This window comes from Gracilinanus agilis, chromosome 2 (genome assembly GCF_016433145.1).
Source record: "Gracilinanus agilis isolate LMUSP501 chromosome 2, AgileGrace, whole genome shotgun sequence".
NCBI lineage: Eukaryota > Metazoa > Chordata > Mammalia > Didelphimorphia > Didelphidae > Gracilinanus > Gracilinanus agilis.
The window spans coordinates 43699003-43718866 of NC_058131.1; the positions used below are offsets into that span (position 1 = coordinate 43699003).

The 19864-nt window shown below is 37.9% G+C and overlaps 1 protein-coding gene across 1 annotated transcript in view; it reads right to left on the bottom strand.

Annotated features, from left to right (window-relative positions):
- CFDP1 (craniofacial development protein 1) overlaps positions 1–19864 on the bottom strand; it is a 140924-nt gene that overhangs the window by 96873 nt on the left and 24187 nt on the right. The window contains exon 5 of the mRNA XM_044663121.1: positions 10276–10395. Coding sequence (XP_044519056.1) covers positions 10276–10395 — 120 coding nt within the window. The remainder of the gene's footprint in view (positions 1–10275; positions 10396–19864) is intronic.

Below are 19864 nucleotides of genomic sequence, written 5' to 3' on the forward strand. Positions count from 1 at the left end.
ATTTCAACTACTAAGCAATTTCTTCACCATCAGAACCTCCCCCTTCTACACAGCATATTGTTTCCTAAAGCATAGCTCTAAACATATTATTTCCCCCTGCTAAAACACCGATAGTGGCTACTCACTCTACCCTTGCCTCCAAACTAAATAACTTCCAGGTTTCTTAGTATGCTATTTAAGGCCTTACACAATATGATCCCAAGTTATCTTTCTAGGCTCATCTCCCATTACTTGTTTATATATATATTCCAAGTTCCTGCCATACTCACCAAACCAGAAGAAGACTACCTTCTTGTCTTCATGTTTTGTTCATGTTATTCTCTTCTTTGTACACATCAATAACTCTATCTACCCTTAAATCCAGATCAAGCTTGAAAGTCATTTTTTCCATGAAGCCTTAGCTAATTCCATTAAATAGAAGTGATTGCTCTCTCAAAATCTCTCAAAACTTCAGAAACATTTTGTACTTCTTACGCTACACATACCTCCACTTATTAAATACTTATTCTATCTCATATCACATTTCAATGTCTTATTTATCCCTTTATTCCTTACAGTGCACAGATAGTGTCTTCAACATAGTAGGTACTTAATAATTATGTAATTTAATTGAACTAACCACCTGTAAAGAATAAATGCTTCCTACCCTTGCTCCTAATTAGCATTGTAGTCAAACTCAAGAAAAGTCTGACTTCTTTCTTAGCTTTAAAAGATTATCCAAGGAATCTGCTGTGCTGGAGACAGCCACTGACCTATGTATGAATTAGAACTTTAAGTATTTTGAAACAATGGTATCTATAACTTTGAGCCATAGAGCATGACAAAGAAAATAGAACTAGTATTAAAAAGATGGGTCTTTATTTCAGGAAGAAATAGACCTAAGGGTCTATATAAAAAATGACATACTGAGCACTGGGCTCTAAATCTGTAATTTTTTTGAAATTATTATGTTTCTAGAAGGAAATCTCAGAAAATAAAGGAAAAGTTAGTGAAAATTGCTCTTTCTTTCTCCAAGTAAATCTTTGCTATTTATGTGATATATAAGTAATTCTATAAAGGAATTTGCCTCTGAAATCTCCAGCTATCTGGCCAGACAAGTCAGTATTTATTTGTCCTTCCTAAACTTGAATGACACTATATACCTCTAGAAGTGATTCTCAGTAGGTCCTGGTACTTACTGGCAGTATTTAGACTGTAGTGACAGAAGCCAAATGGCGATATAAAGCATTTAACTGCCATGGTAACATGGCACTGAAGGTTTACCATTGGATCTGGTTTATTAGCCCTGATGATAACTTCATCTGTGTTCTAAGTGACAAGTAGAGTTTCAGGCACATTTTCTCTTTCCCTACTAGATCAGAAGGGGGAAAGCCCATCACAGAAAATCAGCAATTCTTTGGAACTATCCTTGCCTCCTTTTCTGACACATTCTGGTCTCTCTTCAACATCTCTCCCTAAAAATGAAGTTTCTCCTGATTCCTCCAGTATATTGGCTCAGCCACTGTTCCAGAATGTGAATTTGATGTCTATTAGACCTAGCTTTCTTCTAGCAAATTAAGTAGTATTCACAGTCCTTAGGGAAGGAGGGGGGAATCTCTGAAGGGCTTTTAAAGTTTTCCTTCGATTTCAAATTCATTTAATTTTCAGGTGCAAAAATAGCTCTAAGAGACAAACAAAAAAGAAGTTAGAAACCAGCTAAAAAGTCTAAGATTAGATATCATTGAACTCAGAGATGGGGATAGGGAAAGCACAAAACTTTATAATCCCATCAGGAAGCTCAAAGTTTCAGAATGGATAATTAATAGTAATACAGTTGAGAGATTTCATATCATTTATGCCACAAATACCTAAAACATCCAAGTACTCTATAAATAAGATTTCTAGTGACTTATAAGGCAGAGTCTCGGAATCTCAAGTTTTGGAAAGGATCTCAGAACCTCAACTCAATCTCAGCTTGGAGACTCCAGTAAGGGAGAATCCTTTACCCCTAAGGCAGCTCATTCCACTCTTGGCCAGTTTTGTAAGGAAGCTTTTTTTCTCAAATCCAGTTGAAACTTGCCTCCATCATTTCAACCCTCTGGGGCCAAGGAGAGCACCACAATCCTCCACACCTGAAGATAATGACTACGTCCCCTTTCAGTTTTTCTCCAGGCTAAGCACTCCATTCATGGCATCCAGTTCTTTCACCAGATTTCATGAGTGTTCCTCTAAATGCAATTTTGTTTGTCAACGGTCTTTTCTAAACCACATGAAGATCAATTCTCAATACAACATTATATTCATAGTCTGATCAGAGTGGAATATAATGAATGGGACTTTCGCTCATCACCTCCCTTGCTTTGGATACTTCATTGGATCTGGGATCTCAGCAATTTAGGGATTCTCTCTCAGTAAAGACCGTAGCCCATTCACACTGTCTCATTCTAGGCCATGTCCTCCTATAAATCTTAAGAGGTTCTGCCCAAAAGGCTGGGGCAGGGAGAAGAGCTTCCTGTCTATCTCTTAACATTGCATAGATACACAAAGAGAAAGTGGGCCATCCATTAGTTATCTCTTACTCTCACTACATTACTAGCCCACTTTCTCAGTCTTCAATCTGCCTTTCTGGTATCCTTTATGCTGTTTTTCTCATTAAATTCTTTACTAATAAGACAATACATTGTAGTTTGCTCATATTTAGCACATGCCTCTGCACTGACCTCTGTATGAATTAGAATTTTAAATATTTCAAAACTGATATCCATAACTTGAAGCCATATAGTATGATAAGGAAAATATTGGTGGTGGTAAAAAGATGGGTCTTTATTTCAGGAAGAAATTTGATGTCTGATACTTTGTTAATATGTGTATATTTGTTGTGAAAAACTTAGGGAATCTTTCTACCTTTTTAAAAAACTTTAATAATGTGACAGAATTTAAGTTTATTCCTTAATTCCTTCAAAAGGGCTTTAAAAAGTTCATATATCATAATTTTCTGATTTGTCAGGATTAGAGTTAGGAGACTAAAGGTGAAACCTTTCTCCCATCAGTGTAGATAATTTTTGTTAACATAAATGGAAAAACTCAATAGCAATCCAATGGCTCAAGCAATGATACATTTTAAAAATTATAAAAAGTTTGTGTTAACTTAGGTCTAAAGAGTCTGGGGAAACAGGGTTTGTTAACTGCACTGACAGAAAGGTGATCCTCTCTTGCAAGTTAGAGGTAGCTAAAAGCTGCTCCATTGCACAGAGTACTGCACATTATAATACTCATCAGTGAAGACTGGTTTTTTAGACTATTGAGCAATATCCAATTTTCCTCATTTGAAAATGTTATGCTCTACCTTTGGAATAACAGTTGCTGCACTCACATTGTTCCATAACATTCTGTGTCAAGAGCTTTTTTCCCTCAGGTATTACACAAAGATTCAAGGCAAAGGCAAATGTATAGTGGGGCAGAGAAAGGCAAGGAGGTGTCACTTTTCACCCTGATTTTTTTGTAGTTATTCTCTTCAATTTCCATGAGGTTAGATGACCACCAAACCATTAATTAAAATGAATTAAAGTCTATAGCTAGGATCATAAGGGATTCACAAGGGATACCAATACAGCAGCCCCCTGGTGGAATAAAGGAAATGCTTCATTGAAGTCTAACCACTTAGACTCCCAAGAATGCTGTTAGAAGTCACTGAGCAACTGGTCATATCCTCACAAGCACAGTTAGTTTATACCTGTAGTTATATTTCATAGATCATTTCAAACACATGCTTCTTATTCATCCAAAGAGTTGGCTTCTGGGCTTATTTCAATTTTCCAGGTAAACTACAACTAGTATTAGACTAGACCATGCTTTGCATATCCCATCCCAAATTCTCAGGGAGTCAGAGCCCATGGACAAGTGAGCAGCTGGGAGCCATGGGATCATGGAAACCCAGAGACAAACCAGAGTGTTGTCTTTCCTCCTGCCAAATGCAAAGAGAGAACATTACTGCCTTTAACTCTTGCCTCTAATTAGAGTCGGGTGTTTGGGTTATTCCATTCCCAAGCATAAACTTTGGTTTTTTTATAGCCCAACTAGTGTGCTATGCTAAACATGTAGAGGAAATGCATTTTCTGCTATAAACATTTTGCTCTTCTAAAACTGCTGCATTTGTTCTTTAGCAAGCCATGAAGAACAGGATGTTTTATTCCCCTGTTCTGCTTTTACTGTACTGCCTAAATCTGTTTAGAGTCAAAAAGTAAACAAATACAGTGTTTTTGCTGGGCAATAATGAAAATTGAAGTGTTTCCTAAAGTGAAGATGATAAGTCTATAAAGAATTTATTTTACTGCATTAGGATAATTTCTGTCAAACAAACTGTATTATTTATGCAGATTCTTCCTTTGAAAAGCTACTTCACACCTTGATCATTCATAGCTAGGGACAGATGCTATTTTCTGCAATGATGATATGCCAATTTGGACACTTCAGCAAACTCCAAGTGGAGTCAAGCTTCTTTTAGTCTTGGCCCTTCCCCAAGCATAGGTATACCTGTAGGCTTTGAGTTCAATTCAAACAGATGCTACTTGGCCCCTCAGACAACCAGTTAGTTTCTGGGCTTATTTCAAAATTCAAGCACTCTTAGCAGATATCCATCTAAAAACTTGGAGCACTACAATGAGTCCCAAGGTTAAGGCCATGCTTCACATCCCATGCTGCCATTTTGCCATGCCTCTGATGTTGCCATATCTGTAATAGAACTCAAGAAATCATATTCAGTCCCACAGTCCACTCAATCAGATTCCAAGTTCCTACCCTGGGGCTAAGCTGCTGAAAGCCAACTCCTCAAGCCCACTACTCCTAGCTGGCCCTGCCCACACACATAGATATCCTTTTCACATCACAGAGATTAGGATCATGGTACCCCCACAATCTGGTAAATTGGTGTAAACAATTTTGGCCCTCCTTTCACAGAGCAAAAGCCTGAATTTTTTCTTTTTTACAGGGTATTTATGGTACCTTATATGCATTTATGAGTTACTAAACTTTTAAAGATCTCTCTATACTTCTAGCCTTTGTATGTCATTTGCTGGCTTTCACACTTTTTTGGTAAATTTCTTTATTTAATTTTTTAATTGTACATACTTATGGTATTAAAAATAACATGTTGGGCCTCAGCCTCTTCCCAGCTGTGTGACCCTGGGCAAGTCACTTGACCCCCCATTGCCCACCCTTACCAATCTTCCACCTATGAGACAATACACCGAAGTACAAGGGTTTAAAAAAAAAATAACATGTTGATATTATATAATACTTTACATATATTTCATGAATTTCTGAGTTTCTAAACTTTTTCTGTGTCATCTGTTGGCCTTTGCATGTTGTCTTCCACAAAACTCCCCCAAAATCTTCATTTCATTTCTCATGCTGATCTGTGATATATCAAAATTGCAATGGGGAAAGTCATATGATATAGAAGGGATACCTATACTTCACAAACAGTCAACCATATAACTGCCTACACACTTCTTTTCATCTGGATCTTAGTATCTTCTTGAATAGATCTCTAAAAATCATTTTTTAAATGTCCTTTGGGCAGGTAATTCACTCAGTTCTGGAATTCCCATCCTGATGCTGACTTGTTTTGATTGGGTCATCTTGCCAACCCCTCTTCTCACTCAGGGATCCTTTTCCTCCTCCTCCTCCTCCTCTTTATCCCCTGGGCTTTTCCCTGCTGTTCTAGTTACAGAAATAAAATCAATACTACTCTTGCTTCTGAAAAGATCATGTCAGTCAGATGCCGTATGGATCAACTCCACAACACTGTCACACCCCTCAAAGTCACCAACAAACAAGGAAATACCTAATATGTGCCAGTGTGTTAAGTGATGGAAGTAGAAACGCAAAAGTGAAACAATCCCTATCCTTCAAGAGTTTAAAATCTATCAGGGAGATAACATGTACATGTATAGGTTCGTTCAGAATAAATACAAGGTAGTTAGGAAGGGCACTTGGCAGTTAGGAAGATGAGGAAAGTCTTCACTCATGTAGGAGTAATGACTAAGCTGTATCTTCAAGGAAGAGATGGATTTTATGAGGTGGGGGTATCGAAAGAATGCAGCTAAGACATGGCAGTCAGCCAGTAGGAATTCCAGAGATAGAGTAATGTGTGAAGAACTGAGAGAAGGTCAGACTAGCTGGATCACAGAGTGCGGTGTAATGTGAAAATAATAATAAATTAGGATCAATTTGGTTATTAATAATTTATTGGTTAAACAGTTAGAAAGCAATGGTCAATGAACTCTCCATGTAGTCCAAAGACTCCAAATATGAAGTAAATCAAATTCTTATACCAAAAAACAATTTATCAAATATATCCAAAAATTCAATTATAACAAAAACAATTAGCCAGGATATAATTCAGGATACAAAATTAGTTCATCTAATTTTTAATTAGAGGAAAGTGTAGGGGTTTTTCAAGTTGAGAGGGGAAAGGAGTAAGTTTCAGTCCAGTTGGGAGAGGGGCAAGTAAGTTTCAGGGTTCTGTACTCATAAAATAAAAAGATGCTGATTAATTATATCTACCTAAATATATAATACAAAAGATGATTTATATAAATTAATTTCCCATGGGTGAATAGCAGAAAAACAACAAAATGTAGGAGAGTACATGTGGCAGCACAAGATGGAGTCTGTGTTCACAAAATAAAAATCGACTGATCCTTCTGATTCTCACACTAAACTAACTGCATTTTGTGCTTGGTCTTTTCATGTGGGAAGGAGATTAACATATGAGGCTATAAAGACAGAATCACAGGAATAGAGATTTAGAGATAGAAGGGAAATTAGGAACCTTTCATTTTAAAGAAGAAACGGGTAGAGAGATTTGGACGTTTGAAGGAAGTGTTGGCCTGGAATCACATAACTAAATAAACACTGGAGCTGGACCTTAAATCTAGTTCTACCCAACTCAAGGCCCTCCCCTATGCAAGTTCTGTCCAACTCAAGGCCATCCCCTATGCAAGTTGTGGGTTAAGGTTAGATTGTGAAGGGCATTAAAAGCTAACTAGGGGGATTTTATTTCCTTTCCTAGAAGCAATAGAGAGCCATGGGAATTTATTGAGTAAGAGAATGTTAAGATTGAATTTGTGCTTCAAGAAAATCACTCTGACAACTGAACAGAGGATGGAATGGAAAAAAACAGGAAGCAAAGAAGTCCAATTAGGAAGCTAATATAATAGTTCAGGCAAAAAAAAACACAATGCACTAAAGTTGTGGGTATACAAGCAGAGAGAAATGGTCAGATGAGAAAGTTGTTGTGGAGGTAGGGATGGCACGATTTGGCAACTGACTGGACATATGTGATTAGGGAGAGTGAGGTGTGGAAAATAATGCCAAAGGTACAAACCTGGGAGGTGGGAAGGATGGTGGGGCCTTAGAAAAAGAGGGAAATTTGGAAGAGGAATGAGGGAAAGAATAAGTCCTGTTTTGGCCATATTGAGTTTAAGATAATCTCTTGCACATCCAGTTTGAAATATTTAATAGGTGGCTAGTGATAGAAGACTGTGCTTAGCTTTAAAACCTGTCCTAACTTGTCCCTCCTCCCACCTTTCCAGACTTCATCTTCCCCTCACATACTTTTTTAAAAAATTACACATAGAAACATGTTTTGACAATTATTTTCTGATATTTTACTCTCCCCTTCTTACCTCTCCCAGGAGGTAAATAGTCTGATCTATATTATAACAGGACTTTCATGCAATACCTACTTCCATATTGCTCATGCCATGACAGAAGATGCATATCACACAGATAATAAAAAATTCTTGAAGGAAATAAAGCAGAAGATGGCATGCTTTGGTCTGCAATCATATTCCAACAGCAACTTCTTTGGCTATGGACAACAATTTTCATCATGTGGCCCTGGCCTTCATACTCTTTGATCCTGTGGCCTTGGTCTCCTTTGCTGTTCTTGAACAAGACACTCCATCTTCCAACTCAGGTCATTTTCACAAATGGTTCCTAGGTCTGGAATATTTTCCATGTTCACCTCCTCCTCCTCCTGGATTCCTTGACTTTGTTCAAATCTCAGCTAAAAATCCCTTCTGCAGAAAGCTTTTCCCAACCCCCAAATCCTTTTTTTTTTTTAAATGACACCTTACCACCTTCTATTTTAGTATTAATTCTAAGATAGAAGAGCGGCAAGGGCTAGGCAATCAGGGTTAAGTGACTTGCCCAGGGTCACACAGCTAGGAAGCACCTGAGGCCAAATTTGAACCCAGATCCTCCTGATTCCAGGCCTTCTAATCCCTTTTAATTATAGTTCCTTCTCTGTGGATTATCTCCAATTTATCCTATCCTTTTATATATAGTGATTTGTGTGTTGTCTCCAGCATTAGACTGTCACACATTCCTTGAGAACAGGGACTGTCTTTTGCTTTTTCTTTGTATCCCCAGATTAGCACAGTGCCTGGCATATAGTAGGTCTTTAATAAATATTATTATATTTAATAATATTACTTTAATAAATATTACTGACTGTCAAACTCAAGGGAGAAACTAAAGCTATGTGTATCTATATCTAAATTTATCTTTCTCTCTTTACATGTACATATACATGCATAGTAAGCACATTATGTATATATATGTGCATCCACATATACACAGATGTAGTCACAGACAGAAAACAGAGACATAAACATCTTTACTGTTCAGTGTTCATTTCCAAAGCAACAGTAATGACTCAAATCTTTTCATTTTTTCAAATTTCTATAGAGCCATTCCATAGTAGGAATACCACAGACAAAGACTACTAAAAATGAGGCTACACTGTTGAAACAAAATCTCTTTCTAGAAATATGAAAAATACTTCTATCCTATCAGACTGAGACCACTGCTACAATATTTAAGCAAATACCATACAAACTTGGTATAATTATTCCCTGAAAGGAAATGACATTTTCATTTAAGCACCTGAATTATTATCCATTGTACCTAAACATTTTGTTAAAAATCCCAGGTAAGGATGTTCTGAGCAAACTGATTTTATGGTGAGAGCTAGGTGACAAAAAGTTAGGATCTACAGACATACCCAGAATGGTCTGAGATCCGGAGAGTTACAGCTGACAGATACAAGCAGTGATGTGAAGGGTATGATACATAAAACTTTTTTTCTTGAGGGTAACGGTTAGTGCAGATATTCTCTCTCCTCCTCAGGTGTTAGCAGGGTCATTGACATAATCAATAATACCATAAATACCACATTAAAACCACATTAAAACCATAGAAAGAGAAAGTCCTGGTGCCTCTTCTACTTTATGACATGTCCCCAGATGTTGTTGAGAGTTACTCCCAAGAAGATTAATTTTATTCCTACTACTACAAACCCCATCATGATTATTATTACTTTAGTCTCTAAAGATTGATGATTATTTTATCCTCTGCTCAGTTATTCAATCAACTAATAACTTGGACTACTCCTTACTATTAAATCAACAGTTACAATTTAACAGCATAATCAGGTAAACTAACAAGAAGGATTAGAAGGCAATTAACTGCAATTTTTATTTTACAATTTTCAGGTCAAAGAACTGGGCAGCATAATGGCTGAAAATTGTTTTTATCTTTACCTCATCTGTCAAGACCACTGGAATTTCTATTTTGCCCCAAAACATTCAAATATATCAATAATGCCCAGCTTTGCAAGACAGCCACAGTTTTCTCAGATGGTATTATGGCTACTTCTTACAAAAGAAGTAGAACTCTGAACTGAAAGCTAAATGGAAGGAGAAGAAATTTTCTATTTATTTTGAAGAAATATTATTCAGATTTCAATGCAGAAATAAATCCTGTGTTAATGAAAACGAGAAGGCAGGAAAACATTAGATTCTTGAAATCAACATATCTGGTATTGTTTCGAAATGAATTTTTCTTTTCCCTAGCTTCCTTTGAGGTTACTGTAGACCAAATGCACTCAGATCTTTATAGCCAAGAGAAAAGAGATTCTAATGAATACCTCTTTTAGATTAACAAGTATTAATTAAGCATTTACTTTGTGTTCAGTGTTGTGCCAGGTAATGAAAACCAGGTATCTTCTTTGAGCCAAAACAGAAATAAAAACCTACTTGGAGAGTTTTTCTCTGCATCTTCTGTTTGCCAATATTTCAGGATGCAGATATCACATAGGTGATTCAACCAGAACAACAGTCTAAGCATCGTGACAGGTGATGATGAGACAGGTAACTACTATAAAGGCCATTGCTCCAGTACCCTCCAAGAATTCATAGTTATCATCTGAAATTCTCAGGTACTCACCCTGAGCCTGTTGGAAGTGCCGATGGTGCTGACGGGACACTAGTCTGTGGCTTTTCTTTCTCATTCTGCTTGAAAAAGCTCTTGGCTTCTTTTGATGCTACATCTACTTCCTTAGTCACCCTGTTTCACAGAGAGAAGAGAAACATAAGCCAAAGGTTAGAATATAGATAATGTTACAGGAAAGGGAACCTTCAAATGGGGAATTATAGAAGTTGAAAAGAGTCAAAGAATGTTAGTGAATCAAAAATCTTTCATCCAAACTTCTCATTTTACAGATGAGAAAATTGAAATACAAATAATGAAATGACTTACCCAAGTCTGTATCTGATCTTGAGCACAAGTACCATCTCACTAGCCCTCTAACTATATATCTTCAAATGGATATTTCCTACACATCTCCACTTAACCTATCCAGAACAGTACTAATTTTTACCTTTCCTCCATTAAACCCACTTCTCTAAACTTCCCTATTTCTGTTGAAGGTAGCATCATAATTCCAGTTGCCTCAGTTCAAAAGCTTGGAAGTCATTTTCGACTCTTCCCTTGACCTTACTCCCTACATTGAATCAGTAGCCAAACCTTATCAACTCTACCTCCACAATATCTCTCACATCTAACACCTCTCTACTCATATGACCACCACTCCAAATCAGAACAACTCATCACCTCTGCCCTGGAGTCCTTAACAACTTCCTAATTTGATTCTCTACTACCATTCTCTTCCCTCTCCAAACCAGTCTACCACAGCTGTCAAAATAATCTTCCTAGAGCATGTCTAATGATACTCCACAGTTTAAGAAACTTCAAAGGGTGTGTGTGTGTGGTGTGTGTGTGTGTGTGTATGTGTGTTGTATAGGCTTATATGTATACCCACACACAAATATTAACACCCCCATTAGAATATAAACTCTATGAAGGCAGGGACTACTTCTCTTTTGTCTTTTTGTCCCCATGGCCTATCCCATGTATGATTTCTGCTTCATGGACCTGACAGAGGACTCAGAAATAATAAATAGGTAAAGAACAACATGGAACCATCTGTGCAGAAATTATAGTTTTGGATGTTACTTATGATTCCCTAACCCAATCCTTCACCAGAAAAATTAGCTCACAATACAATACCCATAATTCAGGTCTTCTGAACTAGGTGGAATCCTAAGAAGGTGTGAATAAATGCTAGATTGATTAAACGATTTGTCTCTTATTGCCTCCGTTGGGCCTGATGTTTCCAGACCCAGCCTCCTGTGTCCTAGGCCTGATGCACATTACTCTCCTTTACATACTTCATATTCTAACCCAAAAGGCCTATTTCCCAAACTTAGCCTATAAAGAGACTTAGGTGCTTAACAGAGGAGTTTCTATGTGAGCCTAGAGGAATAATGAAATACTGGTATCTACTGGGTAGAGGAGAACCATGACCAGATCTACTGTCTTCAAGATGCCTGGAGTAATCAAAGGCTGAGGAAAACAGATGTCAGAGGTGGAACACACAGACAGACAGTATGTGTTGGAGTAAGGCAAACCTTCCTGATTCTAGCTATAATCCTGGCCTGTCTCTCACCTTGGGCATAGCAAGGGTTAAATAAATACTTGTTGATTCAGACTGAAAGTCTAAGAGGAAAAGGAACAAAAATGTTCCTGTCACTAAAAGCTCCAACCACCCTGGGTATCATTTTTTGTTCATAATCATTATTCCTCACTCTGATAACAGTTGTTACAATCCACTTGAAAAATCATTACCCATCACTGCATGAACTGCCCATGCTGCCTACAACAGAGTTACACAGCTGGTATTGTTATAAAAAATTAAGTAATCTGAGTGAGTCAATGAAGGCAATTGGGTGTGAGGAAGGATAAAGGGGATATTAGGTGATTATAAGGTGATTGGAGGAGGAAAGAAGCTAAAGGAAGGTATATAGGAGATAAACGAAATGGGGGGTATGTAGGAGAGGGCAGCTCAAACAGGTTTATTCCCAGAGGTTTGAAACAGAGGATACAGGGAGGAAATTAAGGCCAGTAAGAAATGTTTAGGTTTTTGGTTGGAGGGTTTCTCTTGTTAGTTTCTAAAGTCTCTCAAGGGAGGAGTCAAGAGGGCCCCTCCCTGCCAGTCAAACTGATGGCTGGAGGAAGACTTGGGTAGGTACTTCCTGCCAAGATGGATGCCCCCAGTTCTCTCAAGAAATAAAAAGAAAATGATTCCTTCCCTCTTTAGCCCTTGCCTCAACTTTCAATACAATGATTCACCAGAGACTTGAACAGGTAACAAGGGGATTTATTAATCTCAGGTTAGTCAGAGGGAAAGAGGTTCAGAATTTTCTAAACTGCTGCTAGGGAGAGGGCTGATGGTGGGGGATGGGTTGCGGAGAGGTTTGACAGAGAGCTTGCTCTCCCAGTCAGAAGATTTGACTGCCTTTTAAGTAAAGTCCTTATTAAATCACTAGGGGTAACTTATTTGAGGATACTCTACTTGTCTATAGAAACTTAAACTCACAATGTTCAATCACCAGGCCCTCCCTTCCACACAGGACCCACAGGAAATTCAGGGGAAGAGGAGGGATATGGATGGAGAGATCAGGGAGAGGTCCAGAGAAATGAGATAGGTTTAAATTTCCCCAAGACAAGATAAGCACAGGCCAAGGCCGAAGCAAAGTCAAGATGAAAGGCCAAAGCAAAAGCCTCCAGCCACAGCGAAAGCCAGAAGGCAAAAGCCCAGTCAGTTGGAACTTCACCTCTATTTGTAGCTTTAAGTTCTAACTGACTTTCTGAAGATCCTAAGACTTCTAACTGACTTTTTGTGACCATTAGAAATTACAGAAGCAAAAAGTTTCTGTTAGCCACCTTGCATTAAAGTATGTATGTGTAAGGAGATACTAATTAACTTCAGCCTGCAGTGATGATCCTAGCTTTGATGGGACTCACTGCCATTCTGAAGTCATCAAAGAAACTTTAGAGTAAGTCCATTTTGAGGCTGATCTTCATCACCCTCCTATCATACCCATCATGCCCTTAAATAGTTGGCCAAAACGGTGTAAAAGACAACTGAAACTAGGAACACAAACTTCAGAACTCTGCAATGTGAGCCAATGGACATGTATAAACAGCAAAAAGGTTATCTGTGATTCCTCTGTCCATCTATCTATCTACATTTCAATGGCCCTGTGATCTCATTAATGCGGACTCTTTCTAAACAATGGGGATCTAATTAAAGGCAAAGCAAGAGGATTCTGATTTTGATAATCATCACAATCTATTGATTGCTCTTAGGTTCATATATTTGTGTCAGTTCTCCATTCTCTATTATTTAAAAATTAAAATTTGACAACTGAGGTTAAAATGTAGACAAGTTCAAAGCCAGAAGAAGAAATGTAATGATTGTTACATTCTACCAAATATAGAGTGATCTCTATAGCCTGTTTGAAATCTTCATGGGCCTCTAATCTCAATAAACTTCTCCTTTTTCTCTTCTATATATTTTAGCTCTCCCTCCAAAAGGAGAAAATTCCTCTTCTGATATCCTTTTGCAACACAGATTTAACAATTATTTGTAGTAATTCACCTAACTCAATGTTGGCATCATTGGGGAAAACTGAACTAAAGAGGCCTCTCTGTTACTTTACAATGGATGGTTTCATGGGGACCCTACTTTAAACAGAAATAGTCCTCTGCTGGCAAGCAAGAAGCTTATTAAGAAATGTCATCCTTTATTTAACCTTCATGTTCTCTTGGATATGAACTGTAGGAGCTACAATTATTTAAGCAGGTCAAAGAATATTAGGAACAAGCACATTATTTATATTTATATTTTTTTGTTTTGTGTGTTATATTTTTATTCATTTTTAAACCAATTATATGTATTAACAAGTTTACACATGTTTGCCTAAGTTATATGATCAAACTTATCTCCTTCCTTTCCCCTCCTGGGGCTGGTAGGCGATTTGATCTGGATTATATATTTTTATCATGCGAAACTGACTCCAACAGTTCTTTCTTTCTTTCCTTCTTTCTTTTTTTTTAAACCCTTACATTCCGTCTTGGAGTCAATACTGTGTATTGGCTCCAAAGCAGAAGAGTGGTAAGGGTAGGCAATGGGGGTCAAGTGACTTGCCCAGGGTCACACAGCTGGGAAGTGTCTGAGGCCAGATTTTGAACCTCCCGTCTCTAGGCCTGGTTCTCAATCCACTGAGCTACCCAGCTACCCCCTCCAACAGTTCTTTCTATGGAGGTGAATAACATTCTTTGTCATAAGTCCCTCAGAATTATCCTAGATCATTGTATTCCTAGTGATAGCTAAGTCTATCACAGCTGATCATTCCACAATATTGCTGTTACTGTGTACAGTGTTCTCCTGGTTCTGCTTATTTCTGTCTTCATCAGTTCATGAAGGTCTTTCCAGCTCTTTCTGAAATCATCCTGTTCATTATTCCTTATATCACAACAGTATTCCATCACCATCATATACTCCCAATTTAAATGTGCAGTCATTCCCCAATTGTTGGACATCCCTTTAATTTCCAATTCTTTGCCACCACAAAAAAAGCAACGATAAATATTTGTGTACAAGTAGGTCCTTCCCCTATTCCCCCTTTTATTTAATCTCTCTGGGATACAGACCTAGTAGTGGTATTACTGGATCAAAGGGTATGCCAATTAATTTATAGTTTTATAGTACTTTGGGCACAATTCCAAATTGCCCTCCAGAACGGTTAAATCAGTTCACAGCTCCACCAGTAATGCATTAGTGTCCCAATTTTAAATATTAAATATTTTAATATTTTAAATATTAAAAATTTGGATAAACCTCCAACATTTATCATTTTCCTTTACTGTCATATTGGCCAATTGGATAAGCATGAGGTAGTACCTCAGAATTGTTTTAATTTGCATTTCTCAATTCAAAAGGGATTTAGAACATTTTTTCATATAATTATTGAAAGCTCTGAGTGCTTATTAATATCCTTTGATCATTTTTCAACTGAAGAATGACTTGTATTCTTATGAATTTCATTTAGTTCTTTATACATTTGAGAAATGAGGACTTTATCAGAGAAATTTTATTATAAAATTTTCCCCCCAATTCATTGTTTCTCTTGGTTGCATTGGTTTTGTTTGTACAAGAGCACATTATTTATACCATTAACAAAAGTGTCAATTTCTTAGATGTTTCCTACTTAGACCATACTGATTGAGAAATACTTCTGTATAACTGATCAGTATAGAGAATTGGCCCTGAATGACCTCAGTCTTGCTCAGTGGTTGTACTGGTCGTTATTAACCACTATTAGACTCTGGTGAATTTTCTCAGGTTTTTATCTCCTGATGTCCCATGAAAAGTTAGCTATGCTAGTCTAAGCATTATGTCTTTTGTCAACCATACTGTGTTTTCACTTACTCGGTTAAAAAAATCAATAACTACTTTACATATGGGAAAAAGCTGCCATGACAGCCCAGGAAAAATGAGCTTTTAACCTCCACTAGTAGGAAGCAAACACAATGGACAAACAGCACAGTAACTTCGAACCTATTTTTATATAACGATCAACACTTTGTATCTCTGCTCTCCTATCTCACCAGGACACAAGAAGGCATTAATCAAACCACCATCCCCAAATCAAACAGGATGAGCAGCTTTCCTGTGCTTCAGTTCCTTAAAGGTGGTGCTTTCATAATCAGAACCCCTCAGTGTTTCAGCAAACAGACCTTAGGAGATGCTATACACATGATGACATCACCCTGAAGCTAACCCTGGGCAAAGCCTCTTCAAATTCAGTTAGGCTGGACCATAGACATCAAACCTGGGGAATATAACACTGTTCAGTCAGTCCCCTACCTCTCTGTGCCCTTCTAGTTGGGAAGGGGCTACTAGGGCCAGAGTTCCTCTGGTACTACCTTCTTTCAAACAATCTCTGATGAGGTACCAAATGCGGCACTGGGCATGGAATGAGCTCCTTCCTGCACTCTAATTAAGATGAGACTCTTGTCAACAACAAAAAATCAATGAATATGAAACACTGTGAGGACACACTAAAGGCTACAACCAATATATGCTGATGGTTTGAGTTGGGAATTCAACTGCATACTGTAAAGACTTTCCATATTGACCAACAAAAAATGGAAGTTCTAGTTTCCAACACATTTGTTTGACTGTATGCCAGACCTGCACAATGGTGTGGAGGCCACAGATAAAATGTCTTTTTTTTTTTTTTTTTAAATCCTTACCAATACTGTGTATTGGTTCCAAGGCAGAAGAGTAGTAAGGGCTAGGCTAGTGGTAAAGGCTACAGTAGGGGTTAAGTGACTTGCCCAGGGTCACACAGCTAGGAAGTGTCTGAGGCCAGATTTGAACCTAGGATCTGTTTCTAGGCCTGGCTCTCAATCCACTGAGCCACCCAGGTACCCCCATAAAATGTCTTTTTGTCCTAATGTTTGGGCCTTACAGAATCCTCCTAACTACATAACTAGACTTTTAAAATGGAATAAATTGAAAGGATATCCTGAAAGGTTCTTAGGGTTGGCCCAGGCTCATCAAATACACTTTGAATGTGGCTACTGTCAGGAAATGGCATAGACGTGCCTCTGACATTCTATTTCTCTACTTTGATAAGCAGCAAAGGAGGTGTTCTCTCACTCTGCCTTATCCATTACTCCATAGCAAAAGGAAATAAACAATCAGAAAAGCCAGCCCTGTTAGGCTTCTCTGGGCTGGGAAACCATGCTTGGACAGGTACAGAAAGTTCAATGTGGCATCCTTCTCAGATAATTCTTACAGGTCTTGATTCAACATCAACTTCTACAAACATAGGAACTTGCACTAAATCCTGGGGATTCAAATAAAAATAGAACTTGACCTCAAAGTGCTTACATCCTATAGAAGAGACATATTAAGGACAAAGGGAAGTAAATACAAGTAATTTCAAGAAGGAGAGCACTGGCAAGTTGGGAAGAGGGAAGACCAGGAAGTTTGGTTGAGAAGGTGATAATAGCTATGCTTTAAAGGCAGCAGGGCATTCTACAAGGTTGAAGTGAAGGGGGGATATGCCAGACCTGCACAATGGTGTGAAGGCCACAGATAAAATGTCCTGAATGGTGGACTGCTAACACACTAGTTTGACAGCAGAGTATATGAAAGGAGCCCATCTGAAATCTATCTGGAAAGGCATGTGGCAGCTTTTTTGGGAAAGGCTTTCTTTATACACCAGGTTGAAGCCATAGGGAAGCCACCAAAAATTCCTCCGTTTTCTTCTGCATGGTTTTAATTCCCCTCACCATCCCTAAGAACCCATCTCTGGAAGCACATAGATTCTGAGTATTCTTTCCAAAATACAGTACTGAGAACTGTCCACAAGATTCCCAACTTAGTCTGAGCAGGGTAAAGTATGATTGTAGCTTAATGAACTGCCCAATGGCCAGTGAATTAACATACTTCTGGAGGAACTGAAATACACATCAGGATTGATGTTCTTGTAGAAAAGGAAGCAAAAACATAAAAGAAAGTTGGGGCCTAAGGGTCAGATGGCTAACAGGCTCTCCTTAAGGAAAGTCCATCATATTGAGTGTCTAAAGACAGCAAACAACATCATTTCCTGAGGCCATCTCATCATGCATTTCTCCCAGGGAGCACTCGATCATGGCACACCAACATCAATTACAGATGAAGACAAGATACAGAAGAGATTCTACAAATGTGACAAAATCTTCCAAAGCAAGCAAACATATGCTTTGATCTTTAGGAATTCAAGACCAAAGTGGATACAGTGAAGAACAGAGAAAAGAATATTGGGAAAAATGCTTTTTTGAGAAATGGAAGTGGCTATGGCTGCATATAAATCAAAAACGCTTTTTTCCCAAAAGGAAGTTGGAATGAGTTAGACAAGAACCAATATATCGGCTGGTTAAACAATAGATCATATTTAAGCTCCCCAATTCTGAAGGGTCATCCCACCATCTACCTGCCACACTGTTATATCCTCTTCTTCCTCTCCCCACACCCTATACCTCCCCAGAACAAAAATCTTTTCCTTAATCAAGTCTCCTCTATGTGTGTAGTCTTTTCCTAATAGAATGTAAACTCCTTGAGGGTAGGATCTGTCTTTAAAATCTTTCTATTACCAAACCCTTTAGCACAATGTTTTGCACATAATACACACTTAACAAATATCCCTCCTTCTTTCCTTTCTTCCATACCTTTAGTATTTCTTTGAGATAAAACAGGAAGCAGGGATAATTATCATTTTATAAGCATGGAAAATAGGGCTAAAAGAAGAGAAGGGACTTGCCAGTGCTAAACAATGAGTTAGTCAGTCAATGGCAATAGATGGAAATAGGTCCCTCAGTTTCCTACATGTTCAGACTCTAAATGAAAGAATGTGTTGAAATCACCACCTAACTTCATCTCTGCTCTCCTGTCTTTTTTTCTCTTCCAAATTACTTTAGAAATATGTGATATTGGGGAAAACCAGGTGGCTCAGTGGATAGAGTCAGGCCTGGAGTGGGGAGGTCCTGGATTCAAATGTGACCTCAGACCCTTCCTAGCTATGTGACCCTGAGCAAGTCACTTAACCTCAATTGCCTAGCCCTTACCACTCTTCTGCCTTAGAACATATACACAGTATTGATTCTAATATAGAAGGTAAGGGTTAAAGAAGAAAAAAAAAGAAATATATGATATTTCTTTATCCTTTAAAGTTTTTTATAATAGTTTTGAGTTATTTTCCAGTTTTCTTGGTAAACTGTTCTTGAATGAATAAGTAATTCAGTTGGTTACAAGGAATCCCTTGTCTATTTTCTTTGGTTAAAGATACGTGAAAATAGTTGTTAATGGAGAAACCATCAGTATTAAGATTAAGCAAGCTTAGGGGGCAGCTGGGTAGCTCAGTGGATTGAGAGCCAGGCCTAGAGACAGGAGGTCCTAGGTTCAAATCCGACCTCAGACACTTCCCAGCTGTGTGACCCTGGGCAAGTCACTTGACCCCCATTGCCTACCCTTACCAATCTTCCACCTATAAGTCAATACACAGAAGTTAAGGGTTTAAAATAAAAAAATAAAAAATTAAGCAAGCTTAAAACTACATCCCAAAGATATTTTTGTAAAAAAGAAAAGAAGGGACAAGGACCTTCATGTAAAAAAACATTTCTGGCTGCCTTTTTTGTGGTGGCAAAGAATTGGAAATTGAGGAAATGTCCATCAATTGTGAAATGGCTGAACAAGCTGTAGTATAAGATTGTGATAGAACACAATTATGCTATAGGAAATGACAAACAGGGTGTTTTCTGAAAAACCTGGGAAAACCGATACAAAATAAAGTAAGCAGAACCAAGAAAACAGTGTACATAGTAACAGAAATATTGTATGATGAGCAATCATGAGTGACTTAGCTACTCTCAGCAATACAATGATCCAAGATAGTTCCGAAGGACTCAATGAAAAATGCTATCCATCTCCAGAGAAAGAACTGATGGAGTCTGAATGTAATCAAAGAACACTTTTTGAACTTTATTTTTCTTGATTATTTTTTGTTCTGTTTTCTTTCACAACATGACTAATATGGAAATATGTTTTGCATGACTGCACATGTATAACCTATATCAAGTT